A 15,647-nucleotide genomic window follows, 5' to 3' on the forward strand; every position below is an offset into this window, starting at 1 on the left:
GCATCGTGGATGTCCTTTAGACTCCTTTTGAATCTCCTCCACCCGCTGAGCTTCAATCTGCTGATTGGCATTCTTAACCATCATTATACCTCCTATACTGCATACTTGACAACATGTATTTTTCATTTGAAGACATTTGGCTGTCTGCAAGTGATGTAATACATTCTATCATAGTGATCAATTCACATGAAAAGTTCAAACTGAGGACAGCATTATAATCAGGTTGAGAGGTTAGAACTCATTCTGAATGTCCTTTTTCCTCTTGAAATACAATCTCATTCATATTATAGAGATCTCTCTCAGTCTCTCTCGTATTTGATATCTCAATATTGTGATCTTCAATCTGTCATATCATATTTGAATGATGTAAATATCTTCTACAAAGAGTTATTTGAATCAATTGACTTCTGTTTGATTCATCTATACTCTGAGAGACATTTGATAAATCTATAAGATCACATCTTTCTCACAGTAGAAGAATTGATCTCAGAATCAATGGAATTCTGAACAAGAATCAAATTTGTGAAATTCTGAATATTATCAATGATTGAAGGCTGTTCAACTCTATTCTGACTATTTATCTGTTTAATTCACTCTTTTACTGCCTTCTTCTGAGCTTCATTTAACATCTGATTAATTGGCTGTTTCTTCATCTTTGATTTGATCTCAGTAATACAGCAGTGAAGGTAGGAATAGAGCATGTTAAATTCTCAAGCCAATGGCTTGACTTTTTGTTTTGAATTGCATTTATACATGTCAAAGGCATCTTGAACCCTTTTCTCAATAATTTCATTTTCAGTAGTCATATTGTAAGTGGTTAATTGATAATAATAATGTGATGATAGATGAATTAGATAAAGGTAACATTGTGGTGATAATATCGTTGTGGTGAGGCGCACCCACCCAACGATGTGGTGGGGTAAGCGAAGGCACGTGTATCTGTGCCTGGAGTTTAACTGTCTTGAACCAGGATCAAGTATCTGATAGGTCCCCGATGAAAACTTGATAGGTACACTGAGTTTGCTTGGTTCCGGAAAGTTTAATTAACTTTAAAAATTGCAGTTGCCACTCAGCATTAAATAGAAATGAACCAGGAGGAGGCGCCCGACAGTTGAAATTGTTGTAGCTCTGCATTGCAGGAGAGTCTATTTTTAGCCCGTTTCTTGGCATTTGTTAACCTTAATCAAAATAAGGTTCTAGGCATTTTTGAACCTTCACATTCCTGATCCCTCATCGTCTTTCTATCGTCCGTCATCTCGCACTAGCTGTTAGTTACCTTGAGAAATTTTGCCATCATGACCAATTTTTTAGGCTCTGGTGTTCTCTTAATCATCTATCTCGCGACAGTTTCAAACTGGGAGAAAAAGATCTAGCTCTAAATAGTAGCTGCACATTGAATGTGTTATATAGACACCTCACTAAATAACTAATGTGAACAAAATCAGGTAAGATTATATGAAGCTTCAATTATATTTGTCTTTGGTATATGTTGCTACGTTAACCCATATACATATTTAGAACTTTTCACTTTGAGATTGTTCATTTTATCCCCCCATTAGAATGACACGTTAGGTGCATGTCGCTCACTTCATTTCGTGATCTTATCAGTGAGCAGGGCCTCTCCGTAGTTGGAACACACAGAGTTGACGATGTTCTCAATGGAGACAGGGCGAGACACAATCCGAAAACAAATCATCCCGAAGAGGCACCGTTGCTGCTGCCGCAACATCTGCAAGTGACCGACTCTCAACAGGTACAGAACTTGCCATGTTTGAGGGGTTTCTTTGATATGCACGAAATAATTGAAGAGAGTGCCTCGGAGAGTAGAATTGAGTCGTGTTGATATACTCATCTGGTAAGCCTCCTAGGTGTCAAATGGAGTCGGTGTTGTCACTGTTGTGCTGGTCACAATCCACTTCTGAAATGATGAATCTGCCTTACCAACCCCTGGACTCCCGTCCGCATCTGCTTTCTCCCTCCCTTCATATTTCATATCTGCCTTGACGTAACGGTTCCCATAACAGTGGACGAAGAAATTCATATCAGTCAGAATAATCGTGCCGGTTTCTGTCCTGATGAGACCAGGGTTTATTTGGCGCTGGCAATTGGGTCGGCTTGACGGTGAATGGAAAATGGGAGCCAAAAGCTAGAGGACAGGATCTCGCGAGCTTATAGGGAACGAAGAGCCGAAAAAAGGTTGCCGATCTTGCTTTTGTCATTGTTTCCTTGCTTGCTAAAACTTTGAATCTCTTTTCTTTAGTCTTTAAAAACAACAGGGTGAAATGATTACCTCCTTCTTTGTTAAATGTTCTGAAGTGTAACACAACCAAAAAGGCGTCGGCTTTTCGTCTGATCTCCATCGTCCGGGCTGGTGTGTGCATTGCGCACGAACGCCAATATTAAATATGGAATGGTGTTCGGTTATCAGTTTCCCGCCCACGTACCTTACCTGGTTCATTGTTTCTCAGGCGTCCACCTCACGGGTGGTGGATTCTGGGTTTTGCGCCGCCAAATCGACTATACCACGGCATAATATCTGGCCCAAGTCGTTTTCAGTTCTCCTGGCTTTGATATCATCGAAAATTGTATTTGGGAGAGAGGTTTTGGGAGAGGACAAAGATCCACATTATTATTATTCGTTGGCAACTCCCGCAGAAACGGATGCTCCAACTTCTGGATTCCCCATGATGGAAAATGCCGCTTTAAATGCTGCGACGCAGGTCCGGACATATCCTCTAGGAATGGAACCCAAGGCACCAACTGCAACGTACAGTACAAAAGTTACCCCACAAAACGTAGCGGCTAAAAATTAGCCAAGAAAGTGCAGTTGAGGAACCTGCGGAATGTCAGAAAAAGAAAAAAAAAGAAAAAAAGAGGGTAATTTCTTGGATTTTTGATCATATTTTTTTTTTCTTGTCACGCCCTGGCTTTGACACCTGGCAGAAAGGGACGCAAATAATTGGGTGGATTTCAGACTGGGTCCATCCATCTTACACTTGAGGAGAGCATAGGGTAATTTATTTTTTTCCCTCCTCCTCTAAATTCTTGATCCTAATCCAAAAGAATAATGCGGTCTACACTGCGTATGTCTGCTGGCAAGAGCAAAGCTCATCCTCATCTCGCATACAGAGTACTCTCTATTCCCAGAGAAGTCACCGAGGCGCCGAAACCCCTTCGTATATCTGGCCAGGGCGAGGCGCAAAGTGAGTCAAACACAGCCCACGCTAACCCCGAACTGGCCTACATTGGCCTGCCAGGTCCCGTGAGACCGCGACCTGGACCGACCGCCGTGTAGTCTTTTGTAGGCTACCGGGCAAAAGAGCTCAGTCACCACCAGCGCTGCTGGTAGAAGGGCCGATCAACCCCCGGGACCCCCAACATCTTTGTCAGAAAAAGTATAGATTACCGAGGAGGTACTTGCATTTGCGTGAAGGAAGAGGCAAGTCACGGAGTCCACCAAAGGTACCTGATTCCAGCGCGCTCCACTTGGCTTTGCGATTGCGGGGCTTTTAGCGCGTTCAAGGTGGAGAGAAGGAGCAAGCCATTGGCCAATCAGAAGCCAGCATGGGCTATGACTCACACCCGAGACACCGGGAACAACACACTAGTCCATGTTAGATCTAGCGGCTAAATCGGGGTACCCAGCTGGGCCTAGCGTCTATGGTTCTTCGGCGCTAATTCAGCCTCAGGCGCTAAGCTGTTTTGGGACACCCACCAGCAGCCGCAAGCCATGCCCGCGCTTTAATAGATGCCTGATTCCCACTTCTGACTTTTTTCTTTTCCCCCTCCGTAAAATCTCCCCTCCCACAACATCATCCATCATACATCAGACCCAAAAACTCTACCCAGTCCAGAGACGCACATAGACTATAATCAGGGTTTCAATCAAAGTGTTCCAAATTATGGCCTCCTTCTAAGCCTTTTGGCTTTCTTTTACCTTTTCTGTCTCTCCTAAAAGGACAGACACCATAGCTTCCATCCACTCTCCAGAGTTAAATATCTCAACTCCCCCTTCAGAGTCTCCTTTTTCAGGATCTCTGAACTCCAGCATCGCTACGCGTAGCTCCAGTTCTTCGCTCCGACCAAACATTTCCCCGTTCGACGTTACGTCGTTCACCACGGACAAACTACAGTCAACATGGCCTTCTCAACCCCCATCATCGCAGCCTCTGGCTCAACACTCCACACTCTATCCTCAGGACGACTTTGTGCTATACCCCAGCCCTTCGCGCCGACAGACCTCTCGCAACGGTACTCAGCTTGCGAGCCCATCCAGCTCCAATATCCCTAGGGCCTATCCCCAGTCTTCTTCGGATTTTGCCTTTAATTACACTCAGGATTCTCGACGGCATTCGTATCATCCGCAGCAGCTTTGTAACAATCACGTATACAGCGGCTTGCCTGTCCAGGATCCCCGAGTAACCAAGGTTATTTCACAGTCTCAAGGGTTCTCTACTTCGTCTTCCAGCAAACAGTCTAGTCCATCCGGTGTGAGGCCCCCAAGTTTCTACGCGGCTTCAGTCCCGTCAAATTCGCCTCGAACCCATCGTCCCCCAGTTCCATTGTTTAGTAATAGCGCGGAGAATATTTCCTATCAGAATTTGAACGTTCAGCAACCTCATCGTCGTATTATGTCTACATCTAGTATCCCGCAAGGTATGTGTTGGATATCAGAATCTGATTTCCTCCAGTTGTAATCATTTTGTATTCTAACGCTCTATACCAGATTTTGACGAGCTACTCGACTTCCCTGCCAACCACACGGCGGAGGACTTCGTGTCGTCTCCTGGTGTCATTGATTTCACTTCTATCAACGATTCTGTAAAGATGGGGAATCCGGTGACTGTGTCACCAAAGGATCTGATGTTGGATGCGGCTTTCCCGCCTTCAACATCCTTCACAGACATCAGCACTCCTTCTTTCGACTCTCCCGGTTATTTCAGTCAAAACACTTCCCCTCTCTTCTTCGCGGATTCCGATCTTGCCCCTGGCCACGAGCACTGGGATTCTCTCTTCCCGACTGATACCCATAACTCAACCATTATCGAAAAGCCTGCGAAGTGCCCCAACTCTCTATCTGCATCTCACTCTTCGTCACCAGCAATCAAGAGCAGCGATTCTTCTCCTGATGAATCCCCTCGCCCAAATGGTCGACCATCTGTCCGTCACTCCTCTATTTCCGGTGTGAAGCCTCGCCATCGCGAGAAGCCTCTGCCGCCGATTGAATATGACCCAACTGATGCGACTGCTGCTAAGCGGGCACGCAATACAGAGGCTGCACGGAAGTCTCGCGCTCGCAAGCTCGAATTGCAGATGCAAATGGAACAGAAAATTGCAGAGCTGGAAGCGTCTCTGGCCGAGTCTCGTAAGCGGGAGGCTTATTGGAAGTCTATCGCCGAAGCCAGAGAGTAAGCAAGACATCTCGTCTCTGGATATTATGATGTTCCCAACAAAAGTTTATGTGTTTGATGTTTGTTGCTTCGATTGTTTGAAATTCTGATCTCTTTTCGCCCGCTATTGTCTAATGTTGTCGTTTGCTGTTTTTCAATGGAATATGCGATGATGGGAGGTTGAGAGTAACAAGCCATAATTGAGTTTCGACTTGCCGAATTGGTAACTGGAGTGAACCACGAGGTCTTGACTGACACTCCTTCTCTCTCATGATACCTTTTTGTCAAAGTCAGCTCTGACCAACGCTTCCATACTTTCGTCTTGATCCCCTCTGCTTCATTCTTTATTCTTTCGTCTCGGGTCTCGACTTTTCAACTCTTTACAATTCTTTTCGGAATCTGTTTCTTTCTCGTCAATGCCCTGCCCTTGGCATCCGCTGACTAGGGTGTCGAGTTCGTTTTGTCGTCCGTACTATTACAATTCTTGTTTGAGCAGCTCCTTGTTACTTTTTCGTTTTGCTATTTGTATGCATAACGTATTCTACTTCCTAATTGGCCGGTTCTGACTGTCTCCTCGCCGTTTTCTCGAACCTTTCTTTTTTTGAGAAATAATGGTGGGATTGACTCGTGGCCCCTTGTTTTGTTCAGTTCCCTAAGTCCTTTTTATTATTACTTGTTCGTTGTAAACCTGTCCTTACTAAATATTTGTTACATTATCTGACTTTTGCTTTTTAATGTATTTTATACATGTTCGATATTTCAAAGCTATAATAAATAGAGTAAAAAGAAGCCAACTGTTTCGCTTCATTTTAGACAATCGTTTTCAATCCTTTCTCCTTTCTCCCCGCATGTATGCCTTGATTCTCGAGGGCAGCTACATGGAAGCCCGCTCTGCCGTAAATCTATAGAAGAGTACAGAGAACATGCTACCTACCAGGCTGCATTAGTCTTGGGTTGGCTGGCCCTTGAATCCCGCTTCTAACCGCGGCCACAGCATGGACCTATCAGCGGCTCGGCACATCGGGACCAACGACCACCAACAATCACCACGACGTATACGGCGATCAGTACGTATGCATATATCCAAAACAAACCTCAGGTGCATACAATAAAAGGTAGACATGGAAGCTTCATTTCTACGAGAACAGCGGCGGCTTTGAGAGAGAGTAAATTCACCAAATCTACCTACTGCATAGTAGCTATATTTCTTTCTGATTTCTTGAGGATGGCGAGTTTTTTTCTGTTTTTTTTTTTTTTTTTTTCCTGAATGGAGGAGGGATGACGAAGGTTTCGTTTCCCCCTGCCGTATTCTGTTACCGTACCACAAACCACTATCGCAGCCCCGTTCCTATTTGATACTATGTCTAGTGATATACAATATACATCCCCCGAACGGAATGTGTTGTTTGATGGAGGGGAGGAGGGGATATGAGGATGCGATTATGTATGTATGTATGCACGTTTGAACTTTTCTTAACGACACCGAACATGGAAACAAAACGACGGGACTGACTGGTATATCAGATATCATTTCTCTCTAATTTTAGGCTCCTCACCAGGATAGGTAGATGGGATAGGAGGTGTAAATTTGCGTTGTTTTCAATTGCAGTAACAGAAGGATGGGTATATTTAAGGCTCCTTCAACATAGGTTCACAGTGGGTTATATCCTAGCGGATGAAAGGGTGGGTGGGAGGAGGTGAATTTGGAAGTTCCAATACAATGCAGAAATACACTCCACCCTAACTAATCCAACGATAATGCATGCTTATCAACTTCAGATTAGAAGTTTTGTAGAAGAGGAATGTATCCTTTATGCAAGGTGTCATGGGGTATGGTGGCTGCACTGCGTTTGAATTGCTTTCTTTCTATACTTGGATTCGCGGATCCCTTCTAGTTACTGTCGCGTTGTTCTGCTACATTTCGCTCACAAGGCATACCCGGCCAGTGACTCTGAATTACTTCTGCAATAGCCATATAGCCCTGCGGCTTAGGATGAAAGACACGCGCCAAACCACGCTTATTGGGAAAGTAATCGACAGAGAATTTGTCGTCCTCCTCATCCTTGTGCTCATCTTCCTCATTGTCTGATCCCCGACGTAGGATTTGTGGATATTTCCAATATTGCTCACGAACCATAACAATCCCGCAAGCGGCTCGGTGACCCCAATCCCCCGAATCTAGCGAATGTTGCGCGCAAGCGTCGACGTCGACGTCGTCGACAGACAAATTCTTTGAGCGGGAATCAATATCGAAGAACCACGTATTGTCGCCGTCACTAGGCCTTTTTTTGCCCGGCTGACAAAAGAGATGATCCTTGAATTTGGGAGCCCAGTCAACCCAAACGATCCTCTCATCACCCATGACCTTGATAAGCTGGACAATCCTGTTGTTCAGGTAGAGGGGGATTTCGTTTAGTTGCCGACGTAACTTCACCGTAAGCTTTGGGCGCCACATCCTCCAGTATCCGAAAGACCTTTTAGTGCAGTCTTCGGAGAGGGCTTCGTCGAAGAAAGGACTATATCCAAGTGCCAGGAGCCGAAAGTGAGGCCCGGTACCCTTGGCTAATATATTGGTTAGGGTCTTAGTATATGCATCTGCAAATTTATCACTGGAGATAAGCCTCTTCGATTTCGTCAGTTGTTCATTGCAATTTCCCGACCGGATACCGTAGAAACGATAGACACATGCATTAAGGATATTGAAGAAACCAACATCGTTGCCACCAATCGACAATGTGGCCAGATCCGTGGGCTTGAGAGCCTTTATCTGTCTACTGATCGACTTTTGCTTGCTAAAGGAAGTGCCCGGTATACCCAACACCGCTCCCGAGCAGGCGAGGAACTGGAAAGAGTGGTTTTGTCCGAGCAGACCTGTACGGATCAACTGCATGGGATAGCTGTCTTTAAACCGCCAGCAGGAGGATCGAAGTTGTTTGCCGGCGTCGATTCCTGTGGCATAACTGTCCCCCAGAGCCGCATAATTTATAGGAATCGTTTCGTTTTCGCCGATGCAAGTTATGACTGCAGGTTTTTCAAGCCATATCAGCGGATATATTCGAAAGTGGGACGGAGAGCTTCTGTGTAAAGGCATTTTCTTGCCTACGGTTGTATATTACTTACGCGATGGCAATGCCCCCGCAGAATATGAGAAAAGCTGAAAGGCAAATGAGGAGTAGACAACATAGGACTTTATGGATGTAAAGAAATGCATTATCAGAAGGGATGCAGGGTGGGAAATACATAGTATGGCTGTGTTTTGGAGGATGAATAGACGTCTGACGGTGGTAACGACAGTCGGACAGGTTGACATCAGGCCTGCCACTTTTGCATGTATCAGGAGATAACAATACATTATCCGCGACAGTCAATGCGAGAGTAAGTGTTCTCATTGAGATCAGGCAGGCCCTATCGGCTTCTAACCGCTGTTTTGTGTATGTGTGCAGAGATCACAGCCATCACAGCCAGGTCGGGCCAGTTCGTGCCTGCTCCAACCTACGTGATGTATTCATTTAAATACACTGCCATTTTGCTGCAAGGAAACCACTGTCCTATTCCTATTCAGCTGCAATGCGGCAGGTTATACCTAGACTCTGCTTTGGACTGTGGTCGGAGGGGTTGGGCGTCAGAACCATTTGGATGTATGTATACATTTATGTACAGAGTAGGGGGAAAATCTGTTGTTTGGTAGAGTTAGCGGGAGGGGCGCCAAATTTTAGTAAGGGGTAAAGCGCTCCCTTTTTCTCTTTTGCCATCCTCCGAATACAATCCAACTACCCACCTAACAATGGCCAGCATACAAGAGGCCAGAAAGCAAATGGATTAGCAAGAAATTTGAATGTTTTTGAATTCCGCTTGGGCTGTAAGGAATGCCGTGTCATCACAGTCACCTGATCCTAATGACAACAATAAAAGTTGGACCCTGGCCTCCATTAAAGGAAATATATCAGCCTGTTACGATAACTCTTTACCTGCAAAATTAAGTCTGAGTCTGCGAAACTGAAGTATGAATTCAGGAAATATGCAGCAGCAGCAACAGGCCAGAGAAGGTAGCGAGACCAAAGAGCCTTCTGCCCATATTCCAGTCGTCGATTTCTCCGATTGGAAAACAGACAGTCCGCCAGAAAAAAGGATGAAAGTCGCCAAAGAGATCGTGTCGGCATGTCAGAATGTCGGCTTTGCATATATTATCAACCATGCCATTCCCAGAGAGCGTTTGGCTGAGGCCTTTGCATGGTCAAAAAAGTTTTTCGACCTCTCGCCTGAGCAAAAGCTCCAGGCACCACATCCAGATGGCTCCTCGATCCATCGGGGATATTCCTGGCCAGGTCTCGAAAAAGTATCACAGGCAATGGGTGATAAGGCCATGCCAGAGTTAGTGAAGGAGCTGCGAGAGATTACCGATTATAAGGTATTTTGAGCCATACGCCGTCTGATTTGTTATTTATACTGTCATCAAAATATTCGCCCAACTGGGGCTTAGGATAAACGAGTTAATGTACTCATATCTTGTTTACTTTTGCAGGAAAGCTATGACATGGGAAGCGAGGAGGATTCCTATCAGCCAAACGTCTGGATTCCCGAAGAGACACTTCCCGGCTTCCGAAGCTTTATGATGGAGTTCTACTGGGAATGCTTCGCCGTTGCTAAGGATATTCTTAGAGCAATATCCGTTGGCATTGGTCTTGAAGATGCGAATCATCTTATCAAATTCCACTCTGGTAATAATAACCAACTTCGCCTCCTCCACTATCCTCCCTTACCGGCCGCGGCGTTGGAGAACGAACAATGTGCTCGTATGCCTGCTCACACAGATTGGAGCTCTATAACAATGCTCTTCCAGGATGAGTGTGGCGGTCTAGAAGTTGAAGATATCAAGCGGCCAGGCCAGTTCATTCCAGCCACCCCGATTAAAAACGCCATTGTCATGAATGTTGGAGATCTCCTCCAAAGATGGAGCAATGGTAAGTTGTACATATATGTTGTAGAATTTGCACGCACGCCGGCCCCCCCTCCCTCCTTCTAACCCGCTTCCATCTGAAAGCGTAAAAATAGCCATGGTAACCGTAGAATTGGAAGAGATGGCTTTCAAGCATTCCATATCAAATACACAGAATTAGTTTGTTCTGGAAGACTCTAACTTACATTATCTGCTCACAGATAACCTTCGTTCAACTTCCCACCGTGTCACTATGCCGCCCCTAGCAGATCGGCTTGATGGACCCAATCGCATGGTTAGGGAACGTTACTCTATCCCGTATTTCATCGCCCCGGACCCAACGTCAGTTATAGAATGTCTTCCTAGCTGCACTAGCCCAAGTAATCCATCCAAATATCTTCCCATTACCCAGAGTGAATATAACAGAATTCGGGCCATGATGCACTACCCAGATAAAGCTACTGAACCAGGGAGTGGAAAAGTTTATTGAGAATGAACATTTAACAAAATCGGTGAGTGTCAGTTTTGACCTCGCCATAACAAAAGTCCATTTCCACATGCCTTAACCCTGAAGAATGTATTTCCATACTCAAGCCAAATCCTCTTTGAATAGTTTCTGGAACATGCTTGTCAGTAGCTTTGGATTTTAGTTGTTCGTCTCCTGAACCATTACTGGCGTATCGCAATCCTTACCTGATAGCAATGAAATTGGAATGAAATCTATATGTTTAATTCCGCATGTTTTTATTACTTTCTGCTGTGTATATTTGAATCCGCCTCTACGTAGGGGGGCCTTCATATTCGTGACATTCATCCTTCTAAATCCTTGGGGTCGCACCGTATTTGATGCGCAAACACTACGAGTGAATGTGAGATATCTACGATTCAACATTACCAGGAGACATGGACAATGGAGTTCATAAGGAAATGCTTCATTAACATTACATCTGCAGGTAAACCTAAATGCAGGAACATTGCATGTAGCTGAACAGAACGGAGCTTGAAATTGTGGGAGGCAGAACAGAACGAAACTTGAAACTGTGGGAGACAAACAATAAAAGCTAACAAACTGCAACGGAATTTACTGAAGCACATGTACAGTACAAAACAAACAACAAGTGTCCAGAGCATCCTGCCAGAATCCAGAATCCAACTTCGAAACGATCTGAGAACGTTTGGCGCGTTGCGAAAAAAAAAAATCTTCAACAATCCTTCGCAGTCGCAAGAACAAAAGAGAATTATCCAACAATTGACCGCAGCATATAAGATGAAAAACTCTCTCTCGAGATCTGTGCGGCGAATGTATATAACCCAATCTAGTCAACTCCGTATAGCAAATATAGTTCCCATAAACCGGTTTTGTATCCAAAAATAAATGTCTTCCCAATCGGAGGCCGGCCCCAACTCCTATCCAAAAATGATCATGTATAATCCAGACACCTTCAACCCCCTTTTTTTTTCGAATTTTGAATATTTCAATCGAGAGAGTCTTTTCCATTTTTCTGGTAGGGGGGAATGTAACACATTGGCTCTTGATCATCGAGAGAGTCACCAGGCCTCCATCCAAAATCACCTCGTATAGCTACTTTGTGTTGCATCGTGCCCCACGTAGAGTCCAGCGCAAATGGCCCGGTCGTTTCGTCAGGCATTGAGGAATCGATAGCTCTGATTTTCGCACGCTGCCTTAGCTTCGTGCTGATTCGGCGGAGAACGCGTCCCCGGAGAATGACGTAGCGTTCAGACAGTTCCCCAAGTGTGTCTAGTGGCTGCACATTAAAGCTGAAGATGGCGTCGCACTTGTCGCAGTGGTGTGGAGCGTTGGCGCATTTGTGGCAGGAAAGCTTTTCCGGATGGTTCATGACTTTGCAGTAGACCATATCCCAGAGTTCAGGGGTTTCGGGAAAGTTCATGTGGTTGCATACTTTGACGGAGGCGTTTTTGAGCTGGGGACCAAAGAAAGCGTCGCGGTCGAAGACTTTGTCGTAGTCGACGCGGATGGTAATGAATTTCTCTCCTGATGTTTCGTATCCTTTAGGAAGTTCCACTTCCCTGTAAGGCTGTAGAATAGTAAAAATATAACGTCCGTCTAAGCGTTCTTCAACCGTGCCAGTATTATTGGCGATAAATTCTTTTGACTCTTCGTCGACGTTCTCGAAGTTGGATATGTAGATGCCGGTGCTCCTGCCGCCGAGCGTGAGCCGCCATTCGCAGGTGGTTTCGTCTAATTTGATCCGCCTTTCCGAGGAAAAGCTGGGAGCACATCCAAGAGTGCAGTTTTGATTCTTTGGGTGCAGTTTGAGGCACCAGATACAGGCAATGTCCTTGCGCGAATCTCCCTGCAAGCCCTGAAGGAATTTGAACCGTTCGTATTCCATCGGGAATGGCTCGTGGCATCCCCGGCCCCAGATTTCGGATATTGGAGGCATATCCATAGGCCCAAAATCATTTAGGTTGGAGAATTGGTACGCGCCTAAAAGTTGGATGTCAGAAAAGGTTATTCCTGCCTATTTTACGTCAAAATTAACCAACGAACCTTTACAAGTAAGAGCAAGTGAGGCTTTGTCCGCCGGGCCGAGGTTGCTCGTAATTTTCAGAAGGAGCTCTGGCGGTATGCTCAGGAGTCTGTTCTCGTCTTGCCTGGACACGGCAGATTGCACCTTGCTCCGTTTATCGACACAACGTTGCTCTTGCCAGGCCTGAGCCTTGTTTTCTTGGACGCTAAAGAGCTTAGTTAGCGACGCACGTATTGAGATATCACAGGCAAATGCTGAAACGTTCAAATATTTAGAAGCTGCAGGGGCCATACACTGCCATTCTTGGAGGGCGAGTGGCGATGGTTTGTATGCGTGGCCGCGGGTAGTAGGTACGCTCAGGGGCTTTTTCCGGATTTAAATGCTATAAAGAAGAAACGATATGTGAAGGTATATTGAACAAGGTGGTTGTGTATATTGTATGTCGCTTTCTGACTGCGCTCATATAGGTACGTACAGCTGAAAACACTTACTGCAGCAGAGGAAGTTGCTTGCAGAACGGAGGGAATGGGAGGCCAGCACCCTCTTTATACCCTGCTCCAAAGGTTAAACATGCTCAACGTCAAAGTTCAATGAGTGACTCTGGTTTACAGCACGTAGAATACTGATGAGAAGTCATCTTTTTGAGTTTGACGACAACGAAACCAGTGCCTTCGTGAGGTGACGAAGGGTTTAATTTACAGTTCCGCTGAAGTTAACGTCAAAACAAACATTTTTCGAGAATCGACGGATTTCCCGTTAGGGCTTAACGGAGAGGAAAAAACGGTTTCCGAAAAGTCATAACTTTTCGCAAACCATGAACTCTGCCCCTTGGTAGTGGAAAAATAATGCCAAAGTCGTGCTCCACGGGCGTTCCGCCCATGATGGCGGTGGGGTTTCCTTATCAAGGTTGTTTGTCCAAATACTGTCCCAGGCCGCAAAGGCAGCAAGTAAAAGAAAATCTATGGTATGAACCACGAAATATGGGTGGTTCACACCAAAGCACACGAGTAAAACCTGGGCTTCTTTTGAGGAATAAAGATATTGGTGGGTGAGACACCCGAACAAAAAATGATTGATCCTCCATGGATACAAGAGATCTGTATAGTAAGCATTAACCCCATGAGTAAGGATAGACATTCAAGGTCCAACGACCTAAGCAGACTTGCGAGCCTACAAGCAAGCGTAGAAGCAAGCGTATAAGCAAGCGCAAGATGGATCATTACTGACAGATCAACCAAGCACAGGACCAGCTCAACAAGGCTCGCAAAACAGGTGATAATACTAATTCACGGGTGCGAAAAGTCTTATCGATCGGATTCTATAGTTTGTTTTATATAGTTAGCAGTTAGCGCTCGATGTATTCCAACTGGAGGGGATAACGCACAGTACTAAGTTTCCATAGTTTCTTCTAAACTCCTTAAAACATGAGGGATAGAGAAATGTCGTCATTTTTTAGTTTGAAAGTCGTTGGTTTTTGGGTTGAAATAAGCTTGAATAAGCTTTGGGCGCTCAACGGCCGGACCAATAAGAACTGATTGGTCGAGGTTCTACACTCTGCACAAGCGCTATTCCACGTGACCCCCCCCACACACACACAACACACATAACGTAGTAAACTAGCTGCCACGCTAGCACTAGATGGGTCATAACAACCAACCATGTTCAAAGCTTTTCGCCTGTGAAAATCCGCCGAAATAATTCTGTCCTGCTAAGATGACTTCTAATAAAAGTTCCGAAGACACTCCGCTTCATGATCCATCATATGATATTGTCAACGTTTGGTGTGGTGGTAAAGATAGAACTGAAATGACTGTGATGTGCTATCATGCTATCATAGACACTTCAATATTTTAGCTCTAGTCAAAACATAGAGGAGCGGCGAGCCTCCGGCGATCAAATAGGAATTTTTTGATTTGATAAAGGATCTCTTATCCATGGATAATGATGACTTCCAGTTTAAACCTGGCCAATTGGACTCAATGGAAGAGATGTGCTTTTGGATGGCAAAGGCTTGTTTGCACACTTTCATATGCTGGCACCTCATCTCACTGAGCTGTGGATAATAACTCTAGAGGAATATTACACAACACCAGCAATTCATTTAATCATAACAGCCAATGATGGCAAATTAACTGCAAGAACAAATCCCACAAAGCTGGGATTATCTGAGAAAATGTTAAACCAGAAAATGGTCTCATTGACATGGATAAAAACCTGTGGATTATAGATTTTAAAGAATCTTACACGCCAGACTGGGTTGATGAAAAGTTGATGGAAAACAGTTGAAGGGGATTTGCAGGGGCTATTGAAAGTCATAAATTTTATTCATGGCAGGGACATAGAGATGAAGCAATTCATTCTTATGATGAATATGCAATCAGTCAGCTGGAGCTTCCTTTGGATTTTCCATAATTGCAGTTCCAATGTTACCAAGTTCACTGCTGCTGATGTGTTTCCCCAAAGGAGGCGGGCGAACATCCAGTGTTTTATTTGTGCCGTCGTAGCCCGATGAAGAGCTCCCTTGGGCGCCATGCCCATTTGCTCCATCACCTTGCGGATGCTACTCCTTATTAGTGGGCACCGTCCCGAAATGTTCCATAGGCCTTGTAGGCGCTAGTTACTCCCAAATATTCCTGAAGTTCAGCAGGAGATAATTTTTTGAAGACCTTTTTCGAACGGCCAGTTTTTATTATCGTGTTGGCATCGAGAAAATAATTCTTCCTTTTGTATAAGGAGCTTGACGACCTTGAATTGGTATCATTTTTGACTATCAAGTTGCCAGACATTGCAGCCTCTAGTTATGACTCG

At 44.9% G+C, this 15,647-nt stretch overlaps 6 protein-coding genes across 9 annotated transcripts; 4 read left to right on the plus strand and 2 right to left on the minus strand.

Annotated features, from left to right (window-relative positions):
- Positions 1-1,157: 1,157 nt before the first annotated feature.
- On the plus strand, positions 1,158-2,813 carry BDBG_02328 (uncharacterized protein; the record flags this gene model as incomplete). The annotated part of the gene is made up of 2 exons (XM_002627611.2): positions 1,158-1,445; positions 1,669-2,813. The coding sequence occupies exon 2, from the start codon at positions 2,406-2,408 to the stop codon at positions 2,811-2,813; it is 408 nt and encodes a 135-aa protein (XP_002627657.1). The 5' UTR covers positions 1,158-1,445; positions 1,669-2,405.
- A 254-nt stretch (positions 2,814-3,067) lies between these two features.
- On the plus strand, positions 3,068-3,295 carry BDBG_16542 (uncharacterized protein; the record flags this gene model as incomplete). Its single annotated transcript, XM_031724476.1, has 1 exon — positions 3,068-3,295. The coding sequence occupies one exon, from the start codon at positions 3,068-3,070 to the stop codon at positions 3,293-3,295; it is 228 nt and encodes a 75-aa protein (XP_031577009.1).
- Positions 3,296-4,138: 843 nt separating this feature from the next.
- BDBG_02329 (cross-pathway control protein A) lies at positions 4,139-5,412 on the plus strand (the record flags this gene model as incomplete). The annotated part of the gene is made up of 3 exons (XM_002627612.2): positions 4,139-4,251; positions 4,292-4,656; positions 4,727-5,412. The coding sequence occupies 3 exons, from the start codon at positions 4,139-4,141 to the stop codon at positions 5,410-5,412; spliced, it is 1,164 nt and encodes a 387-aa protein (XP_002627658.2).
- A 1,295-nt stretch (positions 5,413-6,707) lies between these two features.
- BDBG_02330 lies at positions 6,708-9,202 on the minus strand (the record flags this gene model as incomplete). Of its 2 annotated transcripts, none has more annotated exons than XM_002627613.2 (2): positions 8,511-9,202; positions 6,708-8,411 (listed from the first exon to the last, which is right to left on the minus strand). In XM_002627613.2, the coding sequence occupies exons 1-2, from the start codon at positions 8,740-8,742 to the stop codon at positions 7,282-7,284; spliced, it is 1,362 nt and encodes a 453-aa protein (XP_002627659.1). In that variant the 5' UTR covers positions 8,743-9,202. The 2 variants fall into 2 exon arrangements, with proteins under 2 accessions (XP_002627659.1, XP_031577010.1); XM_031720742.1 differs by having other exon boundaries at positions 7,282-8,411; positions 8,631-8,654.
- On the plus strand, positions 9,116-11,180 carry BDBG_02331 (thymine dioxygenase). The gene is made up of 3 exons (XM_002627614.2): positions 9,116-9,798; positions 9,913-10,351; positions 10,548-11,180. The coding sequence occupies exons 1-3, from the start codon at positions 9,394-9,396 to the stop codon at positions 10,814-10,816; spliced, it is 1,113 nt and encodes a 370-aa protein (XP_002627660.2). The 5' UTR covers positions 9,116-9,393; the 3' UTR covers positions 10,817-11,180.
- On the minus strand, positions 11,069-14,297 carry BDBG_02332. Of its 3 annotated transcripts, XM_031720744.1 has the most exons (5): positions 14,224-14,284; positions 14,067-14,157; positions 13,133-13,936; positions 12,860-13,044; positions 11,232-12,796 (listed from the first exon to the last, which is right to left on the minus strand). In XM_031720744.1, the coding sequence occupies exons 3-5, from the start codon at positions 13,138-13,140 to the stop codon at positions 11,802-11,804; spliced, it is 1,188 nt and encodes a 395-aa protein (XP_031577012.1). In that variant the 5' UTR covers positions 13,141-13,936; positions 14,067-14,157; positions 14,224-14,284; the 3' UTR covers positions 11,232-11,801. The 3 variants fall into 3 exon arrangements, with proteins under 3 accessions (XP_031577011.1, XP_031577013.1, XP_031577012.1); XM_031720743.1 differs by having other exon boundaries at positions 11,069-12,796; positions 13,133-14,297; XM_031720745.1 differs by having other exon boundaries at positions 11,194-12,796; positions 13,331-14,255.
- Positions 14,298-15,647: the final 1,350 nt, after the last annotated feature.

The sequence above is a fragment of the Blastomyces gilchristii genome, assembly GCF_000003855.2.
Source record: "Blastomyces gilchristii SLH14081 genomic scaffold supercont1.3, whole genome shotgun sequence".
NCBI classification, from domain to species: domain Eukaryota; kingdom Fungi; phylum Ascomycota; class Eurotiomycetes; order Onygenales; family Ajellomycetaceae; genus Blastomyces; species Blastomyces gilchristii.